The 27,775-nt window shown below is 58.8% G+C and overlaps 2 protein-coding genes across 2 annotated transcripts; both read left to right on the plus strand.

The window, feature by feature from the left end:
* The first annotated feature begins 1,464 nt into the window (after positions 1-1,464).
* Positions 1,465-7,929, plus strand: LOC128155034 (coiled-coil domain-containing protein 81-like). The gene is made up of 9 exons (XM_052816504.1): positions 1,465-1,528; positions 2,196-2,443; positions 2,741-2,990; positions 3,870-4,126; positions 4,541-4,626; positions 5,318-5,430; positions 6,174-6,291; positions 7,114-7,240; positions 7,719-7,929. The coding sequence occupies exons 1-9, from the start codon at positions 1,465-1,467 to the stop codon at positions 7,926-7,928; spliced, it is 1,473 nt and encodes a 490-aa protein (XP_052672464.1). The 3' UTR covers position 7,929.
* A 186-nt stretch (positions 7,930-8,115) lies between these two features.
* Positions 8,116-10,964, plus strand: LOC128155040 (uncharacterized). The gene is made up of 6 exons (XM_052816517.1): positions 8,116-8,432; positions 8,736-8,858; positions 9,069-9,189; positions 9,667-9,864; positions 9,979-10,103; positions 10,784-10,964. Exons 1-6 carry the CDS (start codon positions 8,116-8,118, stop codon positions 10,941-10,943), a joined length of 1,044 nt encoding a protein of 347 aa, XP_052672477.1. The 3' UTR covers positions 10,944-10,964.
* The last annotated feature ends 16,811 nt before the right edge of the window (positions 10,965-27,775 follow it).

The following is a 27,775-nucleotide window of genomic DNA, read 5'->3' on the forward strand; positions in this document are numbered from 1 at the left end:
TGCAGCCGGGTTTGCAGGGGAGGATTTCAGCCAATATACGTGCCCCACTGTTAGGAGTAACCCCTGTGGTCTGCTCTGAGGGCAGAGGGGTGCAGTTCATTTCCACTGTGAGGATGCTGAAGGCAGCGTCTATGATGGATGCATGTCCCAAGGGTCCTTAAAACACGTGGTTTGCGGTGGCAAGGGTGCTCTGTGCTGGGCGTGGATGGCAAGGGGTGAGCAGTGGGAGCTGCAGCGGGACCCGCGTGGGGACGGTTCCAGCCAGCTCCGAAACAGGTGTGAGCAGCCACCGCCTGCCAAAGCTCCGCCAGTCAGGGGACCCCGCGGCTCCCCTGATGTGCGGAAAACAGGCTCCACAATCAGTGAGACTGTAAAGTAGGTATGTTCATTCAGCGCTGGGCAGCACGGGGGGTAGTCCCACCAAAGTCGTGCGCGCCCAACTCGGCAGTTTGTCTCAAGTTTATACAGTCAAGTGTTACATATTCACAATACGCCTATACATATGCATGACCTATCCCCGCTTCATATTAAAATTAACTCCAAGAGGTCATTTCCATAGTCTCCTCTCAACTGCGCTTGCGCAGTGCCTCTTTATGGTGGTCGTCTGGTGGTCGCAGAGATGAAGATGGACGACTCCTCTTCGTCACCGCTAGTAACCTTTTTTCTTGCGCAGGCTCAGTGATTTCTTGGTATTCACCCAAGCCGCAAGACCGGTCTTAGCTGGCTCTTGGGGCCTGCTCCTGCTTCTTATCAGGAGCTGTCTCTACCTCATTGGCTGGTCCTTGGGACTAGCTCTTGCTTATCAAAGACTGTCTCTGCCTCAGCTAATTTCAACAATGTAAGCGCTAAACATCATCCTTCATCCCCCCTTATTATGTCTACTGAGATTCTCTTGACTCCCCTTGTCTCACCCCGCTGCAGACATGTTGGCTAAGAGAGGCAGGAAGAAGCAGGGAAGGGTAGAAGGAAGCCCATAAGCACTTAGAGCCTGGTTGAGCCCCCGCGTGGGGAAGCCCCTCCTGGTCTGGAGACCGTGAGGTGGGGGCAGCCCCCTGAAGACCCTTCCCACTGCAGAGCCCCCCGGCAGGGCCTGGGCAGGTGGGGAGGGGGGTTGGGTGTGTGCAGCCCCTCTGTGACACAGTCTGGGGTCACAGTGGGACAGCCCCACATCACAGTGGTGACAGCCCCTCTTTCCCCATCGGGACCAGCATCCACCCCACACCCCCCGGCAAGGCCGAGGGGACGCCAGGCGCTGGGGGCTGTTCTTGCCACCGCTCTGCTCTAGAAGAGCTGCTCTGCAGTGAGGAGGAGAAGGCGGAGAGAGGCAGCACAACAGCACTGGGGGTGGTGAAGGGCGGCGGCGGAGGAGAGCAGAGAGGAGGAGTAGGCTTTTTGCAGGAAGCAAGAAAGCCATCGGCCAGCCACCTGCTGCAGTTCTTGACCTGGAGCAAGGGTGGAACTAAGATGGCAAAAGACCTCTTCTTGCGGCCTCACTTGTCTCCAACAACTGAGAAGCTCAAGAGTACTGGTAAGGCCCTCACACCCAATTTCATGAGTGCTGCCAGGTCAAGGACATCTCTGAAAACAGGCATGGAAACCCTGAGGGCTGTGGGGGTGGCTGCTCAGGACTGGTGACTGCAAGGAGGGACCTGCTTGACCATCCCTGAGGGACGAGGGGCTGATTCGACAGCCAGGGCTCCTGGTTCTCTTCCTGACGTGGTCCCTGCTTTCCTGGGGCACCCCAGGCAGAAGTCCCTGGCCCCAAAGGGCTGCTCCTTGCCTGGTGGTGAGCATTGCCCACCCTGAGCTCATGTCCGAGTGGAGGAGCTGAAGGTGCTCGTGGGCTGTGCAGAGTCGGTGTGTTTGGAGATGCAACGCAGGGAAACTGGCTGGGGAGACACCGGGGCCTGCCCTGACCCTCTGAGACTTCCGCGGAACCCAGCACCGTGCCCTCGCTGGCGTGGCAATCCACTGCCGGTTTCCCATGGGAGCGAGTCACACCCTGGAGAACTGCACCTGAAAGGAAAGGAGCCCTCCTGGAGGCCAGCTGAGGGGTCCTTTGGTTCTTGCCGGGCTCTAGAGAGACCATCTGAAACACTTGTGTTAGAAATACATTGGTCCTTGGACAGGAGTGGGCTGAATGGTTTTGTGGTTGCTGCCTCAGAGCATGACATGTCTTTCCCTTGTTTTTCCAGAGTTCGTCAAGATTTGGGCCAGCACGTCATGCTACCTCAGCCAACGGCTGGCTCTCCACCAGGTGGGACTTACCTCCTTCTCCTCCCCTCACATCCTGACGAAGGTTGATGAAGTCCTGACAGACCTTTGCCATGGAGTGCAACTGGTTTGCCCCTCCTTTGAAAGACGGAACAATGCCCCAGCACGACCCTGCAACGCACAGATGTGCAATGGACCACCTCCTCTGTCCATTCGGATGTACAATAAGGTCCAGGCCTGGTGTCATAAAAAGGGTTGGCGCGTCTGGAGTCCCCATGGTCAGAGTTGCATGACAAAACTTGGGAGCCTGGGACACTTCAGGGTTTATTCCAAGTGTGGGAACCACACACACACCACTCCCCCCCCCCCCCCCATGTTTTATCTTTTTGAGCCAAAGGATGTTTGTCAGCTTTTCCTGAACTACCTGGCTCTTTGTGAATGAAGGGGAGTGAGAGGGAAAAGCGTGGGCCCTCTTTGTCTTCTCCCAAGGTTTCCAAAGAGCCCACCTTGCTCCTTTGTACCTCAGGCATGGGCAGGGCACTCAGCGCCGTCACCATTCTCTGACAAGTCATCCATCTGTCCCTCCAAGACTTCTGATCCACCACCTCCTCTGTTTCAGGCTGTCCGCATTCCTGGACTTGGGACTTTTGTGGTTGTCAGAGAGCGAGTAGTCAGCAAGGAGAAGGATCCGGTGGTTGTGGAGAGACCCGTGTTTCATCTTGCGAACGCTATCGCGCGGGACCATGGCCTCCGATATGGTTGCATAGACGTTCCTGGTAAGCAGACAGACTGAAAGCGGCGCTTGCCTTTTTGAGCAGAGTGGGGAGGTGTGCTCTGTTGTCCAGAGGTGACTGAGCGGAGTACCAAACTCCCACCGCAATCCTGAGAACAGCTTCAGCTGGACAAAACCAGCCTGCTGTGAAAAGGACCCTGCCTACCTACTCGTTTTGAATAATCACCAGAGGACAATACAGCATAACAGCACACTCTCTCTGACCTGCCTCAACAACACGTTTCCTTCCAGTTTTATTGGTGCTGTGTCTTCTTGTTACATGGTATTTCAACTCTCGCTCCCTCTTTCTGCTGCGCTGGACCTAATACAGGCAAATGCCAGGCTCTTCCCGGCTCTCACAGCCTCTTTGCAAGGGGGAAACCCGGGGGAGGAAAGACGGTTCGTTCCAAAACCCAGTGACCGCAATGCCTGCGCTTCCTAGTCGCTGCTGCCATTGCAGCAGCTGTCGCGGGACCCTGGGGGGCACCAAGAGCTTGGGACTGTGTTTGGGGTGCATTTGTGTCTAACAACAAAGAGAGCACAGAGTGTGGGCACAGCTCCAGTGGCCTGGCACCCTCCAGCTTGCCGTGGGACCTGGCGCCTTTCTCCCCACCTTGTCCTGCAGTCATGGCTCTTCTTCCTGCCAAGCGCCTAAGCCTCTTTCCTTCCCTTTCTGTATCAGAGAAACCACAGCTGTTGGCTCCACACCTCACTTTCCACCTCTAGCAGGAAGGGATGACCGGAGCTTCTCCTCAGAGGCGCTGTACCAGCTAGACAACTCAGTAGCAACGTATTGCATGAGAGCCTGGCAGCTGCAGACTTTTGATTGTAGCCTGCTTAGCAGCTCTGCAAGTTCACGTGTTTCTCTTCTCTTGTTTTTCAGGTCATCAACATTTTGAGCAACTGCCATACGCTCAGATAGCCTCAGACAACGCTGTCTCTGAGGGCACGGTGCAGCTCTGCGTGGAAAGGACCATGCGTCTTTTCCGTGTCTGCCTCGAGAACAGGGATAACGTTGCCCTCGTTTGGAGGGACGTGGGCATGCTGATCATCCAGGGAAGAGACGTAAAAATGAGATTTTACACAGACTTTCTGAAAAGGCTGAATGGGACTGACCAGATGTTGCAAGCTGTTCTCGAGGTAGGATTTTTATTTTCCCAGTGCCACTCCTGGTTCTTCTGAAATGCATTCTGGGGGCTGGGGGGCTGCTTTCTCCTGGCCTGCCATGCCTTTTGTTCAGCCACTTGGGCTCCTTGCGGTCTACAGTACCGCAGGCGCTCTGTAGAGCGCTTCCCTTGCGTGCGATGGTCCGGCTTTGCAAGAGGTACCGCCAGAGGGGCCTCACTTTGTGACAAAAGGCCAGCGTTGATGGTGGGCAGCGCTCCTGGCCTCACTCTCGGGGTAGGGAGCAGAGGCACAGGCAGAGCAAGGCGGGCTGAGGCCAGAGCCCTTTGGCTGCTCTGGCTTTTTGCTTGCGTTGGTCTAAGGTGGCCTGAGCAGCCAGCCCTTCCCAGTGTCCCCATGTCCCATCATCTGTCTCCATCCTTGTTGCAGATGCCAGAGATGAGGGACTCGGTCATCTCACGCCATGACACTGCTGCTTCCCAGACCTCTTCTGGGCGTGTTGTCGTCCTACCGGGGTATGTTTGCTCCTGCAGCCCTTGGCTGAGCAAGCGAGCAGCTTCTCAGCTCATGCTTGGGAGGGCTGCCTTGCCAGGCGCCGGGAACTACACTCGTGATGGCACTGAGGACTGAGTGTTTGAGAGGCCTGTCGGCAGGGAACTCCCTGCTTGCTCTTGTTCAGTTTGACTTCATTTGGAGGAACATGGGACAGCGACAATGCTTCATGTGCCTGTCCTACTGTGGACCTAGAGAGGCATTTAGGCAACATTTTCCATCAGGTTTCTCCCGCTCTTTTTCTTTCCTGTGTGTGAGACTGCCTTCTGCTTGGGGCCAAGTGGTAGAGGGGTGGGTTCTTGTCCAAACAGGACCTTGCAGCTGGTGGGGTTCTGCAGAGCTCTGTCTCGTGCCAACATTGCTGTGCAGTGCCATCGACGACTGAGGGGAGGGAGGTGACTCCTTATAGCTGCAAAGGCATTAATCTGCAAGGCTCTACAAGAAACTTGGAGGACTAGATCAGGATTCAAAATGGTATTGCATAATCAGAGCACTAGAGATTAGTCTGCCCTCCATGTGCACTATGAGTAAAGAGCGGAATCATTTTCCCCAGAAGCAGCAACGGGAGTTCCTGCTGTGGTCCTCCGGGATGGGCTGCCTTGGGAAACAAAGCGGTGTCCTTTTTTCAGCCTGGTGCCTACTTCCTCTTTCCAGGTACAAGCTTGAGACCGTGCCTAAAATGCCAACAGTGAAAGCAGACCTGACAGGACATGTGAAGGCCACCCCAGAGAAGGGCTGGGGAAAAGGTGATGGCAGTGGAAAGAAAGGTAAGGGACCAGCGGGTTGCTGGCAGGGGGCTGGAGGTTTTCCTTCCTCCGCTCCTGGAGGGGATTAGAGCTCAGGTTCCCCCAGCATGCCTGGAAGAGGCAGAGGCACCTCCTGTGACTCTCTGTAGCCATTATGGTGAAGCTCCAGTGACCCATTGTGGAACAAGGTCTCAGGACAGCCCTGCACCACAAATGGCCACTGGGACTGCTGAAGGACACCTTCCCAGCGGCCTCCACTCCCCAGCCTGTGCTGCAAACAGTGCCAGCCTCTAACCCTGCTTCTTTCCATCATATTCTCAGAAGCAATGCCTTTGGTGTGAACCTGCCCCAGCAGCAAATCTGTGTGCATGGGACCAATGCAGAAATCCAAGAGCTGGCTCCTCTTGTGCTAAATGATTCCCTTCCCCAGCATGGCTCTTGGAGACCACCAGCATCTCCCAGGGAGCCCCCCATTACAGCACACGGATGAGAGAAAGCTGTCGAAACAGTTTTCCCCGGGGAATAATGGTGCACTGCAGGCATGAGGAGCTGGGCAAAAAACCCAGTGTCAGAAAAGGCCTAAGGCCTCCCAGGAGACATGGCTTTCATCCAAAGGGGTGAAAAGGACCACCTTCATCAGTGTTACCACAGGCCTGAGCAGACCTGCACATCACTCTTCTTGGAACTGGGACATAATAGGCACCCAGTTCCCAGAACAACACCAAGATGCTGTTCTGAAGACGCGTCTCATTTCCTGTTTCTAGAGGACCTTGCCGAGCAGCGCCTCCTTCGTCGAGCAAGGCTTTCTCCAAAGCGGTTACCTGCAGCGACTGTAAAGTCAGAGCAGGGTCAGAAAGCTGAGGGGAGGGAGCCTCGCGCCAGGTGAGACGCTTGCAGAAATGGTGAGGGTGACCCCGTGCTCTCTCGTCTGTGTGGGAGCGGGATGTTTCTCCTGGACACAGGGGCTAGACAAACTCAAAGTGCAGTTATCCCACGTCCCACTAACTAATGGTTCCTTGGTGCACGGCAAGCGTCTTTTAGCTTCTTGGGAGACTCTGCCAGCAGCACCATTTCTGTCTTTGCTCCTGGTGTGCGTATCCGTTGAGTAACTAACTGCAAGTGCTCCTTCCAGGAGCGGAAGGTCTGTTTGGCTTTCCCTTCAGATTGAAATGACCCCGACCTTTCTGTTTGCTGAGAACAGTGTTCTGCACTTAGGTACTGCAGAGGGTTCCTCCGATTAACCGGAAGCCTCTTCTATGTCTTATGGCCTGCAAAAGAGAAGGGCCAAGGAGAGCTCAGTGGCAGGATTGCTTTTCTCATGGGGTCGTGTCCTCCTCCTTTTGACACCGCGTCCCCAGGGCCCAACCTCCTCGTACAGCCCGTGCGCACTCTTTTATTTCGGACCACTGAGCAGACTTCGGTGCACTGACCCGAAGGATGTAGCGGTATCTCCGGGCGCAGGACCCTGTTCCTCTCGTTGCTCCAGCAAGAGAGGGCCTAGACCTGGGCATCCTGAGTTTTAGTGGGGCTGTTGGGCACATCTGAGTCTGACAGCTTGGGGTCTTCTCTGTCTCTGTGGACTTGATCACAAGGAGGCAAGTAGAGCGCATTCTGCTGCAGAAGCAGGCGCACCACTTGGAAGCGCAAGATGCAGAACCAGCTCCTCCTGCGCTCCTGCCAACACACCCTGTTGTGTCTTTGCAGGCAGCTACCGGCCATCCAGGGGAGCTCCTTGAAGGAAAAGGAGGAGAAAGAGAAACAGAAACTAATTCCTCTGGTCGAACCCCGAACAGTAGACTTCATTGCCAGAGCTATTGAGAGGAGAGAAAAGGTACCTGACACGGGCTGCTGCAGCGAGCGTGTCGTACTGGACCGTAGAGAAGCGCCGCTCCACGCATGCCGATTCTCACAAGGTTCTTCACTGTGTGTGCACAGGACCACTGACTAGTTGCTTTGGTGTTTACTTGAAGAGAGGCGGGTGACTCTGCCATTTGAGAATATATTCTTCACTTCCATTAGCCTCATGAAACACACCCAAAGACCTTACTTGTGAATGTTTCTGCCGGCAACGTGACTGGAAGGCTTGTCTGGGACAGCCAGCTGCCAGGTGGTTTTTAGCCTGGTGGTCGCTTATCTTCCTGGTCATTACAGACGGGCTCTTTGGTGGAGCCTGCAGGAACCTGGGAGCAAACCAGTGTGGGCAGAAAGGCAGAAGAGAAGGGGCAGAAGGGAGGGTAGGAATGAAAACAGCCCAGCCCTCTGCAGGGCAGACTAATGCTGCCTGCTGTTGCATTTTCGTCCCCCTCCAGAATAAACACTTGAAGAGGAAGGAGAAGCTTCCAGAACACATCCAGAAATACTTGGATAAAGAGGAAAAGGAGAAAACAGAGCTGGCGGAGGAGGAAAAAAGTAAACTGCAAACCCGGCCAGTGACCAAAAAGAAGGCTAAGAGCGAAAAGGAGACGGTGAAAGCGAAAGCTAAGAGAGAAAAGGAGACACAGAGGAGCCAGGTACTTTGAATTCCTGCAGAAAAAGAGCACTTTCTCTTCTGGGGGGCTGAGATTGCAAGGTACCTCTAGCACCCCAGCCGTCCCAGCAGCATTGCTGCAGCAGAGCTGGGCGGGTGACTGCTGCCTTTCCTGAGCAAGAGGGGCGACAGGGAGTTGTAGTGAAACCCTGGTGACACTCAGGCATCACCCCAAGGGTATGCTGAGGTCCTTCTCCTGGTTTTCCCCATCCCGCTGGGGTCCCTGCCAGAAGTGGCCTGGGGGTGTGCATGCTGGGAAGCAGCACCCTGCGGGTGCGGGGCTGTTGTATGAGTCTCTTCCTGTGCAGGAATCCAGTACCGCTGAGCAAGCACCAGTCAGCCCCTCAACTAGCACGGAGACGGGGGACTCCAGCCCCGACCTCCTGGAGACGAGGGACTCCAGCCCCGACCTCCTGGAGACGATGATGGAGGAGTGGGAAGAGGCCGGAGGCGAGCCACCCACAGTCTGCGAGGACGACACTGTCCCCCCTAAGCGGTAAGAGTGCGCCAGCGCCAGCCGAGGCCTGGAGCACTGGGGTGGTGGTGAGCCACTGGTGGTGGGTCAAGGAAGCCAACCCCTGAGCCATGGGGCCTCACAGAGCGCCCGGGGATTTCTCCAGCCATGGGAATGAGCTGGGTTAGAGCCCGATGGCAGGGGCCAAAGCAGGTGCTTGAAACTCCTGCTGCCTTGAAGGGGTTGTGAGGCCGAATGGGGCCACGTAGGCGTGGGGCTGGGCGCAGGAAGAGGCAGGAGAGTCGCAGCTGAAGGGTCAGAGAGACTTTGTCCTTGCTGTTGCAGGAGCCTTTCCCCACGGACACGCCAGGCCCTGCGGCAGGTGGTGACGTGCATCCTGGGGCAGGTCACCCGCAAGCGCAGGGGGCAGAGGGATGACCAGACGGATCTGCAGGACAAGCTCAAGTGGTAAATCTCTCCAGACACGGGCAGTGTCTCCTCTCCCGCGCTGCCCTTCCTCCCGCTCCCCGCAGCACCGGGGGAGACAGGCGCTTTTCCTGGCACTGGCCTCTCGGCGGAGCCACCTTCTGCGGCTGCGGCGGGCACCCAGGTTGGGAGCCCCGGCTGGAGAGCGGTCTCCTTGTGCTCACGCCGCCTCCTCCCACTGTGTGTCTGCAGCGAGCTGGCAGTGCTGCAGTGGCGTCGGTTGGGGCAAGAGGCATGCAGCAGCCCACAGCTGCGGGAAGCTGGACCCCAACCTGCACCCCCTGCTAGGGCAGGGAAGAGGAGGGCAGGACCGGTACGTGGCGTGGGCTCCTGGAGGGACTGTGTCGTGTCCACCTGTAGAAAAGCGCAGTGATACGGATGTCATGTCTTGCAAGACCCCATATCGTGTGCTTAGCTGAAGGCTGAAGCACTTCTCCCGAGGTTTTCTCGAGAGGCAACAGGTTGTTCTGTCCATTTGGAAGACAGCCTTCACTTCTGTCATCTCCAGCAACACCCGAAGAATTGATCTGGTGGTGTTTGCAATGGCGACAGCACTGCCAGGCTTGTCTGGGATAGCAAGCAGCTGGGTTGCTTTCAGCCCCGTGGTCACTTGGCTCAGGGGGTCATTGCAGAAAGGCTCTGCAGTCGGTCCTGTGAGGACTGTGAGCAAACCAGGGCTGACAGAGAGGCTGAGAAGAAGGGGCAGGAGGGAGGGAGAGAGCTAAAATCCCCTCAGCCTTCCGCCGGGGAGACTAACACTGCCCGCTGCTGCATTGCCGTGGTCCTGCAGGCGCAGCCCCGCGTGTGCACGGAGGAGGAAGGACGCAAGCTCTGGGACTCCTTGCGCAAGAAGTGCCAGCAGAAGGCAAGGGCAAAAGTGGCACCCCCGAAGGCTTGGAAAGACAAGCGAGAGCCATGGGAGGCCCAGGTGCTGCAGGCGGTGAAAAACAATGAGGAAAAGAGTATTCCTGTCCTGCGGGGAGCCAAGGTGGGAAGGTCCCTAAGCCCTAGGAGCGTGGGGGCTGACTGTCCTGTGTGGGACTGTACCAGTTCCCTGCTGCCCAGTGACACCTCCTGTGCTCACCCCTCTCTCTCTGTGCAGGGCTCCTGCGTTCGTGGCACTCCAGAGTGGTGGGGAGAGGGCAGAAAAGGGCCATCCGCGGGGGATGAGGAGAGCCCAGAGGACAAGCTGAGTCTCTGCCTTTTGGAGTCCTCACCTCTGAAAAGGTGAGTGTGGGCCAGCTTCAGGCCAGACCTGGGCCAGCTGGGGGCTGGTGACCCAGCTGTGGGTGGGGGAAGCAAATCCCAGAGCCACGGGCCTGGACATGGACAGCATCCTCTCCTTTGTCATACCGTGGGAATGGCATGGGTCAGTCCCTGATGCCAGGTGCCTCTCTGCAGCCCCAAGCACAGCCAGCACTGAGGGGGCTGTGGGGTTGAATGGGACCATGGCGGCGAGGGCGACTGGGAGAGGGGAGAGGTGGGAGGGTCTTGGTCGAGATGGGAGACTTTAGCCCTTGCTGTGGTAGCAGCCTTTCCCCACGACCCCGCGGGCTTTGCGAGGAGCAGCGACCCGCCTCCTCGAGAAGGTAGAGGGACAAGCCCACTGCTGTGGTGGTGAGGAGAACTGCCTCAGGTAAGGATCTCCAAACATGCCCGGTGTTTGCCCCTGCCCGGCAGTGCCCTTCCTTCCTTTGAGTTCCCACAGCCCCCGGGCAAAGAGGGTCTTTTCCCAACAGCCCTCGTGGCGTGGAGAGCAGCAGGCTGGGATTGCATAGCACGGACCATGGGCCTGCTCTCTCCAGACAGAAGCAGATCCCACCACATGTGTCCTGACTAGACTTGCAGTGGTGCTCTGCACCTCCCTGTGCATACAAGACTACAGAGCTCTGTATTCAACTCCTCAGCCCTGCGGAGCAGATCTGGTCCACGTCGGCGAGTGCCAGGAGAGCCTCTCGGGCACAGAGGCTCCCGAGAGAGATGTCCAGCAAGAGCCTCCTCCAGCATGACGAGCGCCAGTGCCGGCCAGCCAGGCTGTTAACACCAATGCTTCCGTCTGTTCAGTAAAGCCCCATCTGCAAACCACTGGGTCTGACGATGTGGGTCTTTCCTTGGTGGCTGTGAAATCTGCACTCGGCAGTGGGTGAGCTTTGGTGGGGCAGGGAAAGGCCACTGCAGGAAGCAGGGCTGGAGCTTCAGTCCTGCTCCAAGGGCAGCCCTCTCCCAAGGCTTTGCTGTACCAGCTTGGCTGTAGCCCTGCTGTTGGTGGCCCTTGCACCTCCTGTTCTCTGGCAGTGTGCCCTGCTGTGGCTGCAACATCTCTGCCGAGGAGGGGATTTTCCACGGGGGGAGAGGAGGGAGGAGGGGGAGGAGGAGGAGCAGTGCCGGGCACCCAGGGGAGCAGAGCTGCAGGGGGGAGCATCCGGGGGCTCGCACAGCCAGGGAGCTGCGGGGTGCCCAGGGCAGCGCTGTCAGGGGTACCCAGAGCTGTGCAGCCACCACCCTGTGCCACGGGGACAACGAAATCCCAGGCAGGAACCGTGCCTGGGGAGAGGGAAGCTACAGGGGGCGGCTTTTCAGCTGGGTGGCTTGACTCTGCCAAAGCTCTGCTTGGGCTCCAGAGCCTTTTGTTTGACACCTCCTGGCTAGAAAGGCAGGGTGGGGCTGAGGTGAGATGGGGACACCTCCGAAAACTTCTCTCCAGACACCTGGGTGGGCATAATGCATGCAACAGGGGGCCCGAGAGCGGGCTGTGCAGGAGGAGGGAAGGAAGCCCGTAACGGCTGGCTGTTGGGCACCCACACCCTGCGCGGGCTCCAAGGGGACTCCATGCAGGCGGTGGCAGTGACGCTTCCAGAGCCCAGGCAGGCTTAACGGCGCTACATGAGGTTGGGTCAGTCTGTTAATCCTCTGCGGGCTACTTTTTTCCTGAAAAGCCCTGAATTTGTGGGGACCTGACTTTGCCGACATAGAAATACACCATTTCCTTTTCACACTGCGGGATTGCTGTGCCTTTCTCGTGGCACCCGGGGACCTCCCTGTGCCTTTCTGTGCGTCCCAGGGCCTCCCAGGGCTGGCAGCAGGCAGCCAATGGCCTCTCCTTGGGCACTGCCGCCCCTGAGGAGCAGCAGGGTCTCCCGATGGGCAGGGGAGGATCAGGCACCTTCGGGCATGCTGATTCCTGCCTGGGGGCTCCCAGCACCGACCTAGAAAGCACCTCTGCACCCACCTCTCCCATTGCCCCCGCCAGGAAAGCTCTTTTCCCTGGTCCCCCCCTACTGATGCGCCAGCAGGGCTGGGGAGAGGGTAGCTGGGCTGCAAGTAGAAAGAAAGGCTGGGTGAGAGGCCAAGCCCCTGCTGTGCCATGCCCCTCGCCACGTCCGATGCCCCAGCGCAGGGCTGAAGGCCTATACCAGCTGCACAGCCTCAGCACCGACCGTGGGGCTCCCCGAGATGAAGGAAGCTGCGGCACGGCCAGGAGCCAGCCCTCCGGTTCGCCAGGAGAGAGCCTGGAGCAGGAGACCAAGTGATGATCTCTGGTGGGCTGAGGTGAGCCTCAGGGCACAGCCCCACTGGTTAGGCCCAGCGGCCCCAGGTCAGGGCCTTTGTGTGTGGATGACACTGGCGAGGCGTAACCCCACAGGCCCAGGGGCCTTGCCACCCCCTCCCACCACCCACAGGGTCCTGTGGCAAGTAAATTAAAGGCATTACTTTAACAAAGCAAGGCTGAGCAGCTCGGCCCGCACTGCCCAGGAGCTGCCCCCAGCAGTGCGTGTACCTCTCCACCAGCTATGGAGCTGCCTTTCGTCTGCATCTGGAGCATCCCACTACCTGCCACATTGACACCACAGGTTCCCTCCTACGGCATGGCTTACTTGAGGACAGTGCCCGCCCAGAGCTCTGTCGCCTTCTGCAAACTGCGGAGAAACAGCATCACACCGCTGCTACAAGGGCTTGGGACAGGCAGGGCTGACTAAATACTTCTGCTCCGGGCGGGGAGTCACGGAGACAGGACAAAGCTTCATGGGGCAGGATTGCGACTGCAGAAGTTACAGCTTCCTCTCTCCTGTGAGAGGGCCGGCTTCTTTGCCTTTTCTTTCTTTTTTCCTCTCTTAAGGGACAGAAAAGTCCTTCCAGTTGCTACGTGTGGAAAAGGGGCATCTGCCCAGGAAGGGCCCTGTGTTGCACCACCCTCATGAAGCAGGCTGTGTGTGTGTAGGCGGGGCTGCAGCATGGGATGTTCACAAGGGGAAACCCTGCTCAAACCGCTCCTCCTATTTCTCCCAAAGAGACCAGCTCGCTCTTTACCAACCGGGTGCACCTGGAAATGTCAGAGCCTTTGCCATGCTCTGCGCCCAGTTGGGCCCAGGCCTAGCCCACCGTACACATGCACCCTCTCTTCATTGTACCGCAGCAGCTGCCCCGGATGCAGCAGTCACAAGGAGGTGAAGTCGGCAGAAAGCTTGCGCAGCCCTGGAGCTATCTTCTGGTGACATTTTCCTCCCAATGGCTCGGGACTTAGTGAATGTGCTCTCCCTCAGAGACGGGTCGTGTTAACGCCAAGCTGAGGGCATGGGAGGTGGGCGCAAGAGTTACGCGGGAAGTGCCAGTGAGGGTAAGTCAGGCTGTAGCCCTCATTCCTGCTGACGGTACACTGCTCTGCCTGCAGGGCCCACGCTTCTGCTGGACAGCTGACCTCAGGAAAGCCCAGACCTCTGGGATTATGTTTGCCTCTCAAGTTGCAAAGCATCTTCCTTGCAGAAGCAGAAGACATCAGGCTGATGCTTCTGCTCCCCACCACTCCCAGAGGGCCCCTTTCCCCTGCTGGTGCCTGCCTGCTGCTGTGCTGATGCACCCAGCAACACCTGCAGCAGCTACAGGGAATGGTCACCATCTTGCTTTTGTTGAAGCGTGGCTTTCTGGTGACCAGTGTTTCTGTCTAACAGCTTAGGGTTTAGTTAGCTCCGTGCCCCAGCAAATAAGAACCCAGAGAAGTCAGGAGTTTGGGCCTGCCCCTTGAACTAGACTGCCCTGGACATGACCAGGAGCTGTGCTGAGTTCCAGGAAAGCGGGAAGACCCAGGAAGGCCATGGCCAAAGAGGTTCGAGCCCTGGCAGGACGTCCATTGTGAAGGGAACACTGGTCGCACGGTCGGGATGGTCTCTGTGCAGCCCAGGGTACTTTTGGGACGTCACCTCTGAGCTACTGTGGCTGCCCTGTCCTCACTGCAGCTCCCCTCAGCAGAGCCCAGCTCCCCCTAGGCTGCTGCTCAGCAGGCGCGTAAGGCACGGAGGCTTGGCTGTGCGGTTGGCCTCTTTTGGGATCTTTCTTTTGGGGCTGGCAGCAACTTCGCCTGCTGAATCCCAAAGGTGCTTTATCTGTCCCATACTCCTGCCGGGCTCACTTGGCTGATGGGGATGCCATGGGTCTGTGGCCAGTGGGCTGGGTGCCCCGTGGGGGTTGCAGGGGTCTTTGGGAGTGCCAAGACACCTCACTGCCTCTTCCTCAGTGTCCCCCTGCAGCCGACGTGAGCTGTGCTTCAAAATGTCCTGCAGGCTGGGACCGTGCAAGGGAGCAGTGGTGGGGTTGGTGGGGTTTTGCGGACAGTCACGTCCCAAGCAGAAGAGGCGTGCGCTGAAAGTGGGTAAGGGGAAAGGCCCCTGAAAAGCTGAGGCTGGGTGACCGAGAATGGTAAGGATGCAATTTTCCCCAGGGGAGCGTACCAGCTCCCGAGGTTTTCGGCAGGTCCCAGTTCATAAAGGAAGAGTTTCTCTGGGACGCAACTGAGTGCATGCTGCCCAGATGCCTGCGTGCAGCTGATGAGGCAGGGGTGGTACAAAGAAGGACCTCTCCCTCTGCAAAAGGAAGCCATTTATTACAGAAAAGCAGAAAGCTGATACAATTGTACAAGAGTCACAGTGAAATATCTTCTTTTTTCTTTTTCTTTTTCTGGGGAGATACGACGTTATCATGTCACTATTTCTTAAGCTTTTTAAAAGCTAGTATTAGAGTAAGCAGTAATAGGAACTACGTTACTAGACAAACATTGGCAAAGCTCTGGCAACAGTTGGCATCTGCGACAGAAAGAAAAGATGTAATTATGTGGTAGAGTCTCAACAGTTTTTTGCACAACCAGAGCCTGAAGAGCCATACTGCTTATGTCAAATCTGACATGACGGTAAGAATCGGGCTGTCAACATGCACACTATATTGCAGCAGCTTGTTGGCTTCAGTACTTCAATAGTCCCAGTTAGAATGAGGAAGTCTTGGCGACCCACTGCAGTTTCTAAACAGCTTGAGTGGTTACAAATGTGAGCAGCTACCAAAAGAGAGGAGCGCAAGGGAGAAGCCTCAAGTGAGGGACCTCAGCAGGCTGGAGAAATGGGCCGCCAGGACCATCATGAAGTTCAACAAGGAAAATTGCAAAGTCCTGCCCCTGGGGCGGAACAACCCCAGGCACCAGTATATGCTGGGGGCCGACCGACTGGGAAGCAGCTCTGCAGAGAAGGCTGCTGAGGATGCTGGCGGACACCAAGTTGAACTGGAGCTAGCAACGTGCCCTTGCCGCAAAAAGGACTACCGATGTCCCGGGCCGCATTAGGAGGAGTGTTGCCAGCAGGTCGAGGGAGGTGATCCCGCCCCTCTGCTCGGTACTGGTGAGGCCACACCTGGAGCACTGTGCCTAGTTCTGGGCTCCCCAGTACAAGGGAGACATGGACATGCTGGAGAGAGTACAACAGACAGCCATGAAGATGATTAAGGGACTGGAGCATCTCTCCCATGAGGAAAGGCTGAGAGAGCCGGGACTGCTCAGCCTGGAGAAGGGGAGGCTCGGGGGGGACCTCATCAATGTGTATCAATACCCAAAGGGAGGGTGCAAAGAGGATGGAGACAGGCTCTTTCCGGTGGTCCCCAGTGCAGGACCAGAGGGAACGGGCACCAACTGAAACACAGGAGGTTCCCTCTGAACATCAGAAAACACTCTTTTACTGCATGGGTGACTGAGCCCTGGCAGAGCTTGCCCCGGGAGGCTGTGGAGCCTCCACCTTTGGAGATACTCAAAAGCCGTCTGGACGTGGTCCTGGGCAACCAGCTCTGGGAGTCCCTGCTTGAGCAGGGGGTTGGACCAGATGACCTCCAGAGGTCCCTTCCGACCTCAGCCATTCTGTGATTCTGTGATCTGTGACTGCAGACATCATCAAATAGCGTTTGTCCTCTCTGCCGCCTACCTTAGAAATCTCTAAAGGCACAAATAAGGAGCAGCTTAGGTGCTGTTCAAATCAGCCAACTTTTATTTGGATCCCAATGAGTTCTGTACGTTTAAAGAAGACTTTCTGAACCATCCTTCAAGCTCTCTGTCTCTTAGACTGTAGATGAGGGGACTGATTCAACATGTTAAGACAGTTTAGAAAAAAGAGCGTATTTTGTACAGGTTTCCCACTGTGATAGCATCTGGTAAGCAACATACCATGTTAAAGTTCCATTGACAGTTGTAACACCAAACAACGATCAGACGAGAGGAGCAGGTGTAAACATCTTTTTGCCAAAAGAGATTTTCAGACCGGAGGAAAGGATGTGAATTGTAAGATGCCAGAAATCGTAGCAATGTGAAGAGAGCATCTCGTCACATCTGTGGTGAACTCCGCACTGTGGCCAGCGTAGTATCATCGCAGGAATGATTAAAGATTAGCGTGAGATTACAAAAGAATTGGTAAATTTCATTAGCAACATACAAAGTCAGTTGGGATAGAAACACTCGGTTAGGATACTGACCTTACATTTTCTTATCCTGCTCCGAGCTTAAAGCAGAAAGCGGTATTCCTGCTGTGCTGCAGGGGAGAAGTTTACGTATTGCTAAAAACCAAGCATAAGACACCCCTGCCCCTGGGGATAACATTCCCCACAGACCAAACCACTCAAATGGTAGAACTTCTGTGCAGCCCCCGCAGAAACGGGCTTCCCGCCATTCTGAAAGCTGGGAGGGAGCGCAGGCCATCAGGCAGGAGGAGTGGCCGTGGAGGGTTGGAGGTGGTGGTCAGCCAGCACCAGTGCAATGATGAGGGGTTCTTGGTCACGGTCAAAAAAACAGAACAAGGAAAAACCAGCAAGACAGCAATCTCCATTTCTGCAAGGTTCCCAAATCCTAAAAGGGCAAACTCAGCAGGAGATGCTTCATTTTCTTTTCCCTCTTTTCTGCATGAGCTCTTCCTGTTTGGTAGGAGGAAGAGAAGAGATGAAGCGACAAAAAAACGCAACCTGCGTTAAGCTTGAACAAATCTCAGACATCGAACATAACATTTCCAAAGGAGAGAGGCAGGGCTCTGGAGAGCACTGAAGGGAATGAAAGGTCCCGGGGGCATGCTGGGACGTGTGAACATGGGGCTCTGGGCCAGCTGGAGAGCAACAGGGAGATCCCCAGGGAATATGAGGGCAAATGTGGGACTTGGGGCCCCCCAAGAGGACCCAAGTGCCCAGGGGTGAGTGGGCCTTGTGCCACCCACAGGGGACACCCTGCCCCTCCCGGCCTGGGTGGCGTGTCACAGTGGTGCCTTTGTGACCTGACCTGTCTCTGTGACACCCTGTGGTGCTGCATATGGTCAACGCAGCCGTGGCCCCCACCCCGCAGTGTCTGGCGGGACGGCGACGGGACAGGGCGAGAGCGTGGAGCTGGCGAGGAGCCCCTGAGCGCAGCCCACGTCTTTCATCGCCACCCCCGGCAGCCCCGCGGTGCCGAGGCATTTTGCCGAAGCTTACCCCTTCCCCATCCCTACCCCTTTCCTCTGTCCCGCAGGATGGCGGAGAGACCCCCCAGCCGCCCCAGGGTGGCCTGGGAGGAGAACAGGGCTCCCCAGGAGAGCAGCTCTCCACCGGAGCCCCACGAGGTGTGCATGCCCAAGCCGTTGCAGATCGGTAAGTGAGGGGCCCTGCTGGGCTGGGCAGGGCTGGGGCCAGCGACCGCACCCCGATCGACGCCAGGGTCCTGTTTCCCCGGCACATCGGCAGTGGCAGTCCCACGGGTGGGGAGCACGGCACTGCCGGAATGCTGCTTAGGGCTGGGAGACTGCCCCAGCACAGCCTCCCGCAGGGTGGGAGACAGCAGAGGGGACCCGGCTCCTGCTGCGGGATATGGGCAGCAAGAGGCAGCTGGCCTGGCACTAGGCAGCCGTAGTGGGGGACGGGGACCTTTCCAGCCCATCTGCAAGTGAGTTCCTAAGCTCGGTGCCCTCGTGGCTTTCTGTGCCGTGCTGCACTCCAGCATCACAGCCCACCTGCCGGGCATCCTCCAGCCCAGACACCCGTGGGGAGACCGTGCCAGGGGAGCGGGAACGGGGCTGGACAGAGGGCAGAGCTCCTTCCTCTCCCCGTGTTTGCCTTCGGCCTCTCCCTACAGCCCTCCCTGCTCTCCTCCTTTACTAGGTGCCCTCTCTGCCGCTTCCAGCTGGCTGGCTCTGTACAGAAAGGAAAAAGAATCCATGCAGTTCATCCAGGTTTTTCTAAAGAACTCCAAAAAGGTAACCACGGCCATTTCCATGGTAGCTGTGCCTGCGTCTCCCGATGGAGCCACCGGCTCTGCTGCCTGCTGCCAGGGCTGCTGGGCGACCGCTGGCTGGGCAGAGCCGCTCCCGCCAGGTCTCCTGCACAGCACTGCAGCCCCAGTGCTCCAGTCCTGCTGGCCGCGTGTCTACGTTCTCACGCTCCCCGTTTGTCTCTCTGTCCCCTGGCTGCCAGGAGAAGGCCCAGAAGATGCGGTTCCTAGAGACCATCTGCACCCTGTGCAAAGCTGCCAGGTGCAAGGGCTTGTCACAGGGCCTGAATGCGTTCTGCCACAAATTTGAGCTGGCAGAGAACATCAAGGTGAGGGGACACCCGGCGGGTCTGGGGAGGGCGGCAAGGTCCCCGGGCACCGGCACAACGTGAGGACAGCGCATGGGCAGGGGAAGGCAGGGACAAGAGTGTGTGGACACCGAGCTGCCCCGAGGGGACTCGGATGCTGCTGAGAAGCCCTGCCAGCAGAGACCCCAGCACCGGGGCGGGGGGGCGGGGGGCACACTGGGGGCCGGTGCTGGGGCAGGGGCAGAGGGTCTCCGCCAGCCCTGCCACCTGGTGCTGGGTCTGCTGGTACTGGGTGCTGGCAGCTGCCAGGTCCCATCCCGGATGTGCTCTGCAGGTGCTGCTGGAAGAGGAGCCCATGGACCACCTGCACACAGCGGTGCGGCAGCAAGCTATGCTTGCCATCGCTGCCTTGAGGTACCTGCCAGGCCCCTGGTTTGGCTGGAACCTTTCCACAACCCGTGGCCCTGGGCCTGGCCGGGGCCACCCCCCATCCAGGCACAGTCCAGTGGTGCCATCAGAGGGCCTCTGCTTTGCCCTGCTGGCAGCTTGTTGGGAGGGCGCAGGGGAGGGCAGAGGGATCCTGCGGCTCCCCGCCACGTCTCAGCTCTTCCCCAGAACGGGAGGCGGGAGGCTTGCCTGCCAGGACTGTCCTTTGGCCCAGGCCATATCGAGGATGGAGGCGGTGCCTCCTGGCAGCACTCCCCACACACCCTCCATCCCTCTTGGGGACCCCCTGCTCCAGAGCTCCGTGTCCACCTGCCCAAGGCATCGAGGCACCGCTCCCAGCACCGGTGTCCGACAGGACCCCCCCCCCTCTCTCTCTTTGCAGCAAAGTGGAGATGGTGCTAGAGGGCAAAAAGAAAAGCCTCTTAGAAGCCTGCTTCAGGAGTGTCTTCTTGCTTCCTCCAAAACCAGACATGCAGGGCCTGGACACTACACTCTACTTTGAGGTAAGTGCTGGCTGAGCTACAGGAGCCCCCAGTCCCTCTGGGCTGCTCCCCGGCCGCCGCGTGCTGAGAGACAACCGGAGATCCAAGGCAGGGCAGGATATCGACTTTGCTTTGCCACCCTCATCCCTTTGTCCCCTTCCCGTGGGCCTGGCCACGTCCAGTGCTGCAGGCTGCTCTGCCCACAGCAGCTTGCCTGCTCCGAGGCTTCCCCTGGGCACCGCGAGGCAGCGCAGGCGTCCTCTCTTGCCGTGGGGAGTTCAGATCCGTCTCCAGGGTTGAGAGGGACTGCAGAAAGACTGCCACAACCCTTTGTCCTCCTTGCAGACCCTGGACGCCATGGACACCATGCTGCGGACGTTGGTGCTCAGCTCTTCTGCCTCTGGCTTCACAGAGCTGCAGACAATCTTACAGGTCTGGTGTTGGCAAAGAGTAGGGTTCGCAGGGGCTGCTCCTCACCCTGGAAGGGAGTGTCCACTCTTGAGTGGACAGTTCGCACCCCAGTGCCAGGCACAGAGCACACTGCAGGGAGGGTGCCCAGCTCCCCTGGGGGAGGCAGGGGTGGCCCACCATGTTCTTCCAGAGCCCAGTGCCCCCTGCCTGCAGTCAATGTGACTTGCCCTCTGCAGCCTCCTCCTGTGTCACGGCAAAGCCTTGCCCATGGCAATTCTGGGCCAGCTCTGTCCCCAGAGCTTTGCTTGCACCAAAGCGGTGGGAGGCATTTGACCCCTCTCCTTAGGCACCACAGTGGTGGCAGCTGGTGCTGCTCTTCCCCCGCCTCACAGTCCCTTGTGCTTTCCTCCCCAGGTCTGACCGGGGCAGAGACCCCCTGGGACCTGCCTGTCCTGCACAGGGAGCCCAGCCCTGAAGCTCTGTACTCCTGGCTTCCCAGGGGGCTGTATCCCCATTCCCACATTGCAGACCCCCTGGGCAGGCTCCTGCCCAAAAGCCCAGCCTTCATGGAGAGGGGACACAGGGCTGTGTTCTGGGGGAGGGCACGGAAAGGAGCAGACGCTGCCCTGGGTGTGGTATCTGCCTACCTGCCTGGCCACAGGGACTGCACGTGTCCAGCCAGGACTTCAGCAGTGCTGCTTCTGCTGGTGCAGGTGCCAGCTCGCAGGGCACATCGGCAGTTTCTCTCCTCCCAGATGCTGCTGACCTTCACCAACTGCCAGAGTGCAGCTGTGTGCGAGAGGGCCGTGGGGAGGATTGGGAGGCTGAGTGATTTGCTGGCCAGCTGTTCCTCCGTGGAGGTAAGGAGCCAGGCACCCTCCAGCCAGGCTCTCTCCCCTTCCCTGCACACGGGAGCAGCCTGCAGCTCAGAGATGCCTGCGCGGCAAGCCTGGGCACCGGCTGAGGCGTTCAGCAAGGCTCTGCCCTGGAGCGAGGGTCTTGGTTTCTTTCTTTTTTCTTTTTCCCACGGTCTTCTCTCCCCAGTTTCCTCTCCGCCAGGAGCCGTCTCGGCCCCCAGTCCTGTGCAGGACGGGACTGCCCAAGGGACATGGTGGGAGCCCAGGCCTGGCAGCTCTCCCTGCCCTGCTGCCCAGCTAGCTGCTTTGGGAGGGCCCTCCAAAGCTCCAGCTCACCGGGGATCCTTCCCCTGGGCAGAGTCTTGGGTTCAGGGCTTTGGTCGCAGCTGCTGCCCGTCAGCCCTTCTACCTGTCCTCCCTCTCCTGCCCAGGTCTGGAGCACCTTTGTAGGAGATGATGCCAGCCCTGCCTGCCACACAGAGATCCATATGCCCATCCTGGGACAGCTGCTGGGGCACCTCATCCTCTGCCGCACTTGCAAGAGCTGGGAGATCAGCTGGGTTGCTTTGGATGCTCTTCATCACCTCTTCAGATTCATCCTGCAGCAAAAATGTAAGAGAAGCTGTGGTGGACCGCATCCCTCCACACACATCTCCTCATATGCCTGCTTGTTTCCCTGGGTATTGCAACAGACCGCTCTTGTGCTTTCTGGAGGCTGTCCATGAAAGTCTGCTTCCCTGACCTCCTTTGCCCCTCACAGCTGCTTCCCGTAGCATCCCAGCTATCGTTTTGCTGCAGAAGCTGAATGCTTGCCAGAAGTCCAGGACCTGTTCTTTGCTGCTCTCCTTCCCCACTCTTCTCAGGACCTCTCAGAACCCGGCTGTTTCATGGTCCCCACAGCCAAAGCTATCATTGATTACCACGTCCTGAAAATAGTTCCTCCCTATTGGAGAACAGCAGATCCAGCTGTGCATCACCCCAGCTGGTCCCTCCAGCGCCTGCAGCAAGAAGGTGTCCCTGACGCCCTCCAGAAATCTCCCTGACTGCTTGCGTCCTGCCATCTTGCAGGCAGGTCTCAGGGATGTTAAAGTTCCCCATGAGAAGCAGGGCATGTGACACAGAGACTTCCCCATGTGCTTTCAGGAAGACTTCATCCACATCCTCTCTCCAAGTGGGGGGGGGGTCTGCAACACGCTGCCACCACCATGTCACCAGCACTGCCTCTCCTCTGCTTCTGACCCACGTACTCTCTCTCAGACTCTTGATTGTCCCCTACATCTGAGCTGCTCCTTCAAATACGAGCCCTCCCCCAGCCTCCTCTTCCCCATCTCTCCTGAAGAGCTTGCATCTGTGCACTGCAGCGCTCCAGCCACGCAAGCCGTCCCCTGCATCTCAGTTATTCCAACAATGTTTTAGTTGTGCGACTGCATGCAGAGCTCTAGTTCCTTTGAGTTTCCAAGGCTGTGAGCATTTGCACACATACGCTTGAGGCAGAAGTCTCTCATCCTTCTCCATCATCCTTCAGGTCCCTCTTGTTCCCTTTGCCTGTCACCCTGTGCTTTACACCCTTGTCCACCACCTCCTCCCCTGACTGTGGGTCATAACCTCCCTCCTCAGCCATTCCTAGTTCAAAGCTCTTTTCACCATGTGGTAAGCTTGTTGGCAAAGACGCTGTGTCCTACCGACTCTTCTGTGATCCCCTCCTGTTTAGGCACGACACTGCCAGAGGATGACGCAGAGCATCCACAGAGTCAAAGGGAACGGGAAGCTGCGATCACCTCCTGGCTTTCTGCGCCCAGCACCAGCAACATTACAATGGTAATGAGCTCCTCGCTTGCTGGGCCTCTTGTCCGTGGCATCAGCAGGAGACTTGTGTGAGCAAAGGGATCCGGAATCAGCAGGGTTGGCATGGCCTCACTGTCACTGGTGAGAGGGTTGCTGCTGTCGCTGAGCAGGGACTAAAAAGGGCTGCACTCCAGTGTCCCAGCAGCAGCTCCAGCCCTCCTGTCCACCAGCAAGCCCTGATTCTCTGTAGGGCCAGCACACTGTGCCCACGACCCCAGCCCTCCTCTCTCACCCTGAGGGCCCTCTCTTCTCATCCTCCACCGCGCACTGACTGCAGCCCCTGCTTCCAGCTGTCCTGTGGGCACTGCTGTCAGCACCGCCAGGCCATCTCTTGCCAGAGCTGCTCTCGCCGCTCAGCTAAGCAGCACCACCAGGACACTCGGTGTGACGTGTCTTCCCTGCCTTCCTCCCTCCCATAGGCATTTGGAAAATACCTCCAGCCTTCTGAGAGGACAGACATCGTCCTTGTGGCCATTGAGGCCATGGGAGACTCAAGCATCTATGACAAGGAGGAGGCGAGCAGCATCCTGGATGTGGCTGTGAGAGAACCTGCCTCCTGGCTGACGGCGGTAAGCGGCCTGTGGCTGCCCTGCCCTTGAGCCCTTTCAGGCGTTGTTCCTCCTTCCATCCCTCCCTCCCTAATGCAGGTGCCTCAGGCACCCTGAAGCCGTTTTAAGCCAGGAGAGTAGGATGGGTAGGGCAGCAGCTTCAGAGGCAGCTGAGGAAATGGCTGCACTCCAGTGGCAGCACCATCCTCACCCGTGTGCCATCCAGGTGCCAAACATCGTGAGGTGCATCTATGAAAACATGGAGCACATCCACACAGCGTCAGCCCGGCACAGCCTGGACCTCCTTCTTCTGCTGATGACTGACCAGTGCCCCATGGAAGTGGTCACGAGCCTGTTGAAGCTCTCTCCATCTTGTGATAGGTACTGACCCCAACAGCTCCTGTGGGCTTGTCCATGTGGGGAGAGGGGCCTGGAGCCCTTCCGGCTGCTAGAGCCACTGAAAACCGCAGGACACCCCTGAGGAGAAGGGCCCTCCACCCCACCACGCTTTCCAGCCCTGCTGGATCGGCCAGGCCTGCAGTAGCCAAACCTGGCCAAGCCAGCCCAGAGCCCCGCCACAAGGTTGCTCCCTGCCCCATGGGGAACACTATCTCAGCCCCCTCCTGCTTGCCCAGGCAGGGACCCAGGCACTCAGGCGAGGGGGTTGAGAATGGCCAGGGCTGCAGGACAAGCCCGGGACCTGCCGCGCTGGCCCGGGCACAGTGTGGTGGCCGAGGCAGCCCTGCTGACAGAGTGCTCTGGGCCTGCAGTGCTGCTCTGGCCATGTGGGATGTGATGCTTTCCCAGCCCCACACGTTGGAGAAGGTCTTGAGGGAGCTACTCGGCAAGCTCCAGGACCAGCAGCTGCGCAGGGTGTTCAGCTCCAACACAGAGGACGCCTGCATCCATCACTTGGCTGTGAGTGATCAGACCGGTCCTTGCTCGCTCTCTGGGCTGTGCCTGCCTCTCCAGGAAAACAGGCACGGCCCTCTCCCCTCCCATCTGCCCCGACACGGTCACCTCCTCCAGGACATACGGACACAGCCCCTTCGGGCCAGCAGGGACCTGCCCAGCACCAGGTTCCCCTGCGCCAGCCGTGCAGGGCCACTCCACGCTGCTTGGGCCCCCGGTGCACAAGCACGAAGCCCAGGCAGCCCCTGCCTGCCCAGGCAGCACTCTGCTTCCCCCCCTGCCCGCATCCATCCCTCTGCACTGCTCTGCAGGCTGGAAACCTGGGGCAGGGCAAGGGCTCGGTCGGGGGCAGAGACATGGCCTCTGCACAGGCTGAGCGGGCTGCAAGGCTGGGGCCAGGAGACACTCGTCACCACTCGCGTGTCGTGCCTCCTTTGTGCCAGCTCTTGCTGCTCAATCGCTCCTCAGAGGCATGAGAGCAAGCGGCTGCCGACGCTCAGCAGACAGGAGGAGCTGGCACAGAGAACCGTGTGGTGTGCGGTGGGGTGTAGGGCACTGGGGTGCCAAGCGGCCGTCCACGGGCAGAGCTGCCCCCAGGACAGGCTGTCTGGCTCTGGTGCCCTGGCCCTGAGCTGCCAGTGGGAACCAGGAGCTGCACGGTGTTGGGAGCCCTGCAGGCTCTGCCAGTCTCTCACTGCCATCTTTGTTTCAGCTGCTGGCCTCCAGCGACATTAAATCAGAGGAGTTTGCTGGCCTGTACAAAGTCCATAGGTACCTGAGGCGTCCAAGCCTGGCGCTGCTCTCACTGGTGCTCAGAGGCCTCGTCACGCTGTCGCAAAGACCTGAGACGGTGAGCAGGGCATAGTCAAGTGAAGCCACGTTGGCAGGCTGGGGCTGCGGCAGTGGGTAACGCGGTGCCTTGGCCTGGGCTGGGAGTCAGGAGGTGGGGTGACAGCTCCAAATGCCCTTGCTGTCCCCTTCGCGGGCCTCGGGGTCCTTCAGGCTCAGACCTTGCCACTGCAGCGCAAGGTGAACAGCTCCCTCACCCACGTGCAGGAGCTCTCGCTCCTGGCGCATCCCCGTGGTGCTGGGCAGGAGTTTCTGCTCTGCACCAAGGCAGCCAGTGCCAAACTGCCTCAGTCGAGGGATTACCGTCCGCAGAAGAAGCATCCTGCTGAGAGGGGGAGGATGAGCCAGAGCCTCGGGTACAGCTGATGTTACGGGCTGACGCTGGGGCCTGGGGCAGTGGGTCTCTGTCATGAAGGGGTCACAGCCCACTCATTGCCAGCTTAGAGATCTCTGCCCTTCCCCGCACCCTGCCGTGGGGGCCAACAGAGCGCTGCATGGAGGGGCCTGGTGGCTGTCTGGGGAGCTTTCCAGGCCCGGAGGGTTACCAACCCACCTGCCCGTTTGGGCCCGTCGGAAAAGGGGGTGGCTGAGCAGGGGACACGGAGCCTTTGCTCTCCTGCCCTAACTTCCCTATCCCCTGCTATCCTCATGTCCCCAACGGTGCGCCCATGGCCACCACCTGCCAAGAGGCGGCTGAAGGGATTCCTGTGCCACCTGCCAGGAATCTGGACGGGAGGCTGGTGCTCAGTGGGCAGAGCATTTTTGCCAGGGTGGTCTTTCACCGCTTGACAAAAAGGAAATTCTGTGCTTCATGCAGGCAAGAAAAATGTTGGTCCTGCTGCCAGACATCATGGAGACCCAGCAGAATGCCAACAGTGACAACAAGATGAAGGCCCTGCTTGTCTTCAGAAATGTGATAGGTCATATGAAGAGGAAGGAGGCCAGCCCCACCGCTCTGCAGCTGGTGGACAAGCTCCCGCCACTCTTTGATGATGTAAGGCTGCTTGTGGGAGCCTGAGCCCCACTGATGGGCCCTCTGCAAGGACAACTGCCCATCAGCCTGGCCCTGCGGCAGCACTTGCACAGGGCCGTTCCCCTCCTCACGCCCCTGGGCTCTCGTGGAGATGGCTTCTGGGCTTTGCAGCCCAGCACGGCTTCTCCCTGACAACTTGATGCCTCCAGGCGACCTAAGCCCCCTGTGCTGAGGCCCAGCCTAGCCCCTGTGCAAAGCACCTGCAAGCCAAGAGCTGCTCTCAGATCTGCGAGGCCTCCCCTGGCTGCACTGCCAGGCAGGACCAGACGATCTCCCCAAGTGCCGTGGCGAGGGGCTGAGGCTTAGGTGGCGATGTGTGCCCCGGAGGCATTGCCGAGGGCCAGCCCGGTCTCCTCCTCAGGCCATCCCTGGGGAGCTCTGCACTGGTGCGGCTGGTGTGGCTGGTGGTGAATGCCGGGGGGGGGGGGGGGGGGGGGGCTGGCACAGGCACCGCCTGATGGAAACCTCTTGCATGGCCTTTCGTGGGCCTGGGGCCATTCAGCCACGGCTGCAGATCTGGCCCACAGCTCCTGTGTGCAGAACCTGACTCCAAAGCATCTCCGCTCACATCAGCCACGCCAACGCCCTTGCTCAGGGAGCGGCTGTTGCTGAAGTCTTCCTGTCCTCCTCCCTACCAGCAGTCCAGCCAGCTGCGAGAGCTCTCCATCTGCCTCTTCAAAGATGTGATGCAGACAGTGGTGGGGAACGACAAGCAGCAGATGAGGAAGAACGTGCGGGGAAGCCTGCTCCCACTGTTCTTCCACATGTGTGACCAGACCGAGAGCGTGGCCAAGGTACAGGTTTCAAACCTGACCAGTGATGCGGGGAAGGGCGTGCTGACACCATGGGGGTGGCCTGGGCATCAGGGAGGCGCAAGGGCTGCTGGCAGTTGGACGCTTGGAGTCTGTGTCACCTCAGGGTCCAACTGCCTGAGTCACTGAGGGCAGGGCAGAGCTCCCCTCCTTCCCTGCACCGGTCCCACCACTGCCTTCCCGTCCTCCCTCTGTGCCTCCTGCTGCAGAGGAGGACGGGAAGGTGGGGGTCCCCTCCCACCCCTGCTCCCCCCATTCAGGTGGCCTCCAGTGCACCCCAGAGGAAGGGTCCCAGCATACCCAGCGCGAGGAGGGGTGGAGAAGCTGGCACGGACATTTCCCACACCTGCCCTACCTGGTCCAGCAGGGCTCAGCAGCAGCCCATGGCCACCAAGGCCTGACCACAAGAGTCCCTAGAAGCTTCCCAGCTGCCCCTGCAAGCGTTGGAGGCCAGGGCTTTGAGCCCCATTCCCTGTCCACAATCCCCTCAATCCCCGTCTTCCTCTGCAGGCCTCTCAGGAAGCCCTCCTCGTCGCTGCAACGCTGCTAAAGTGGAAACAGCTCAAGCACCTGACCCAGACACAGCAGACAGGCAGAATCGGGGAGTGCTTGGTGAGGACAACCCCCAAGCCCCAGGGCCTGGGCTGGACAAGGGGTGCCCCCTGTGCAGCTGTGCCTCGCCTGCCCTGCTCCAGCCCAGAGCCCGCAGCCTGGAGCTGCATCCTCCTCCCCTGCCCTCAGGCACAGAGCCCCCAGGGGCTCTTCTCCAGGCCCCTCTCCCCTCCCCGCCCTCAGGATGTTGAAGGAGACCCTAAGCCCATCTGGGCCCTGGCAGTGGGACGGACAGAGGGGTCTCAGGACCTCCAGAC

The sequence above is a fragment of the Harpia harpyja genome, chromosome 2 (assembly GCF_026419915.1).
Source record: "Harpia harpyja isolate bHarHar1 chromosome 2, bHarHar1 primary haplotype, whole genome shotgun sequence".
Lineage (NCBI taxonomy): Eukaryota > Metazoa > Chordata > Aves > Accipitriformes > Accipitridae > Harpia > Harpia harpyja.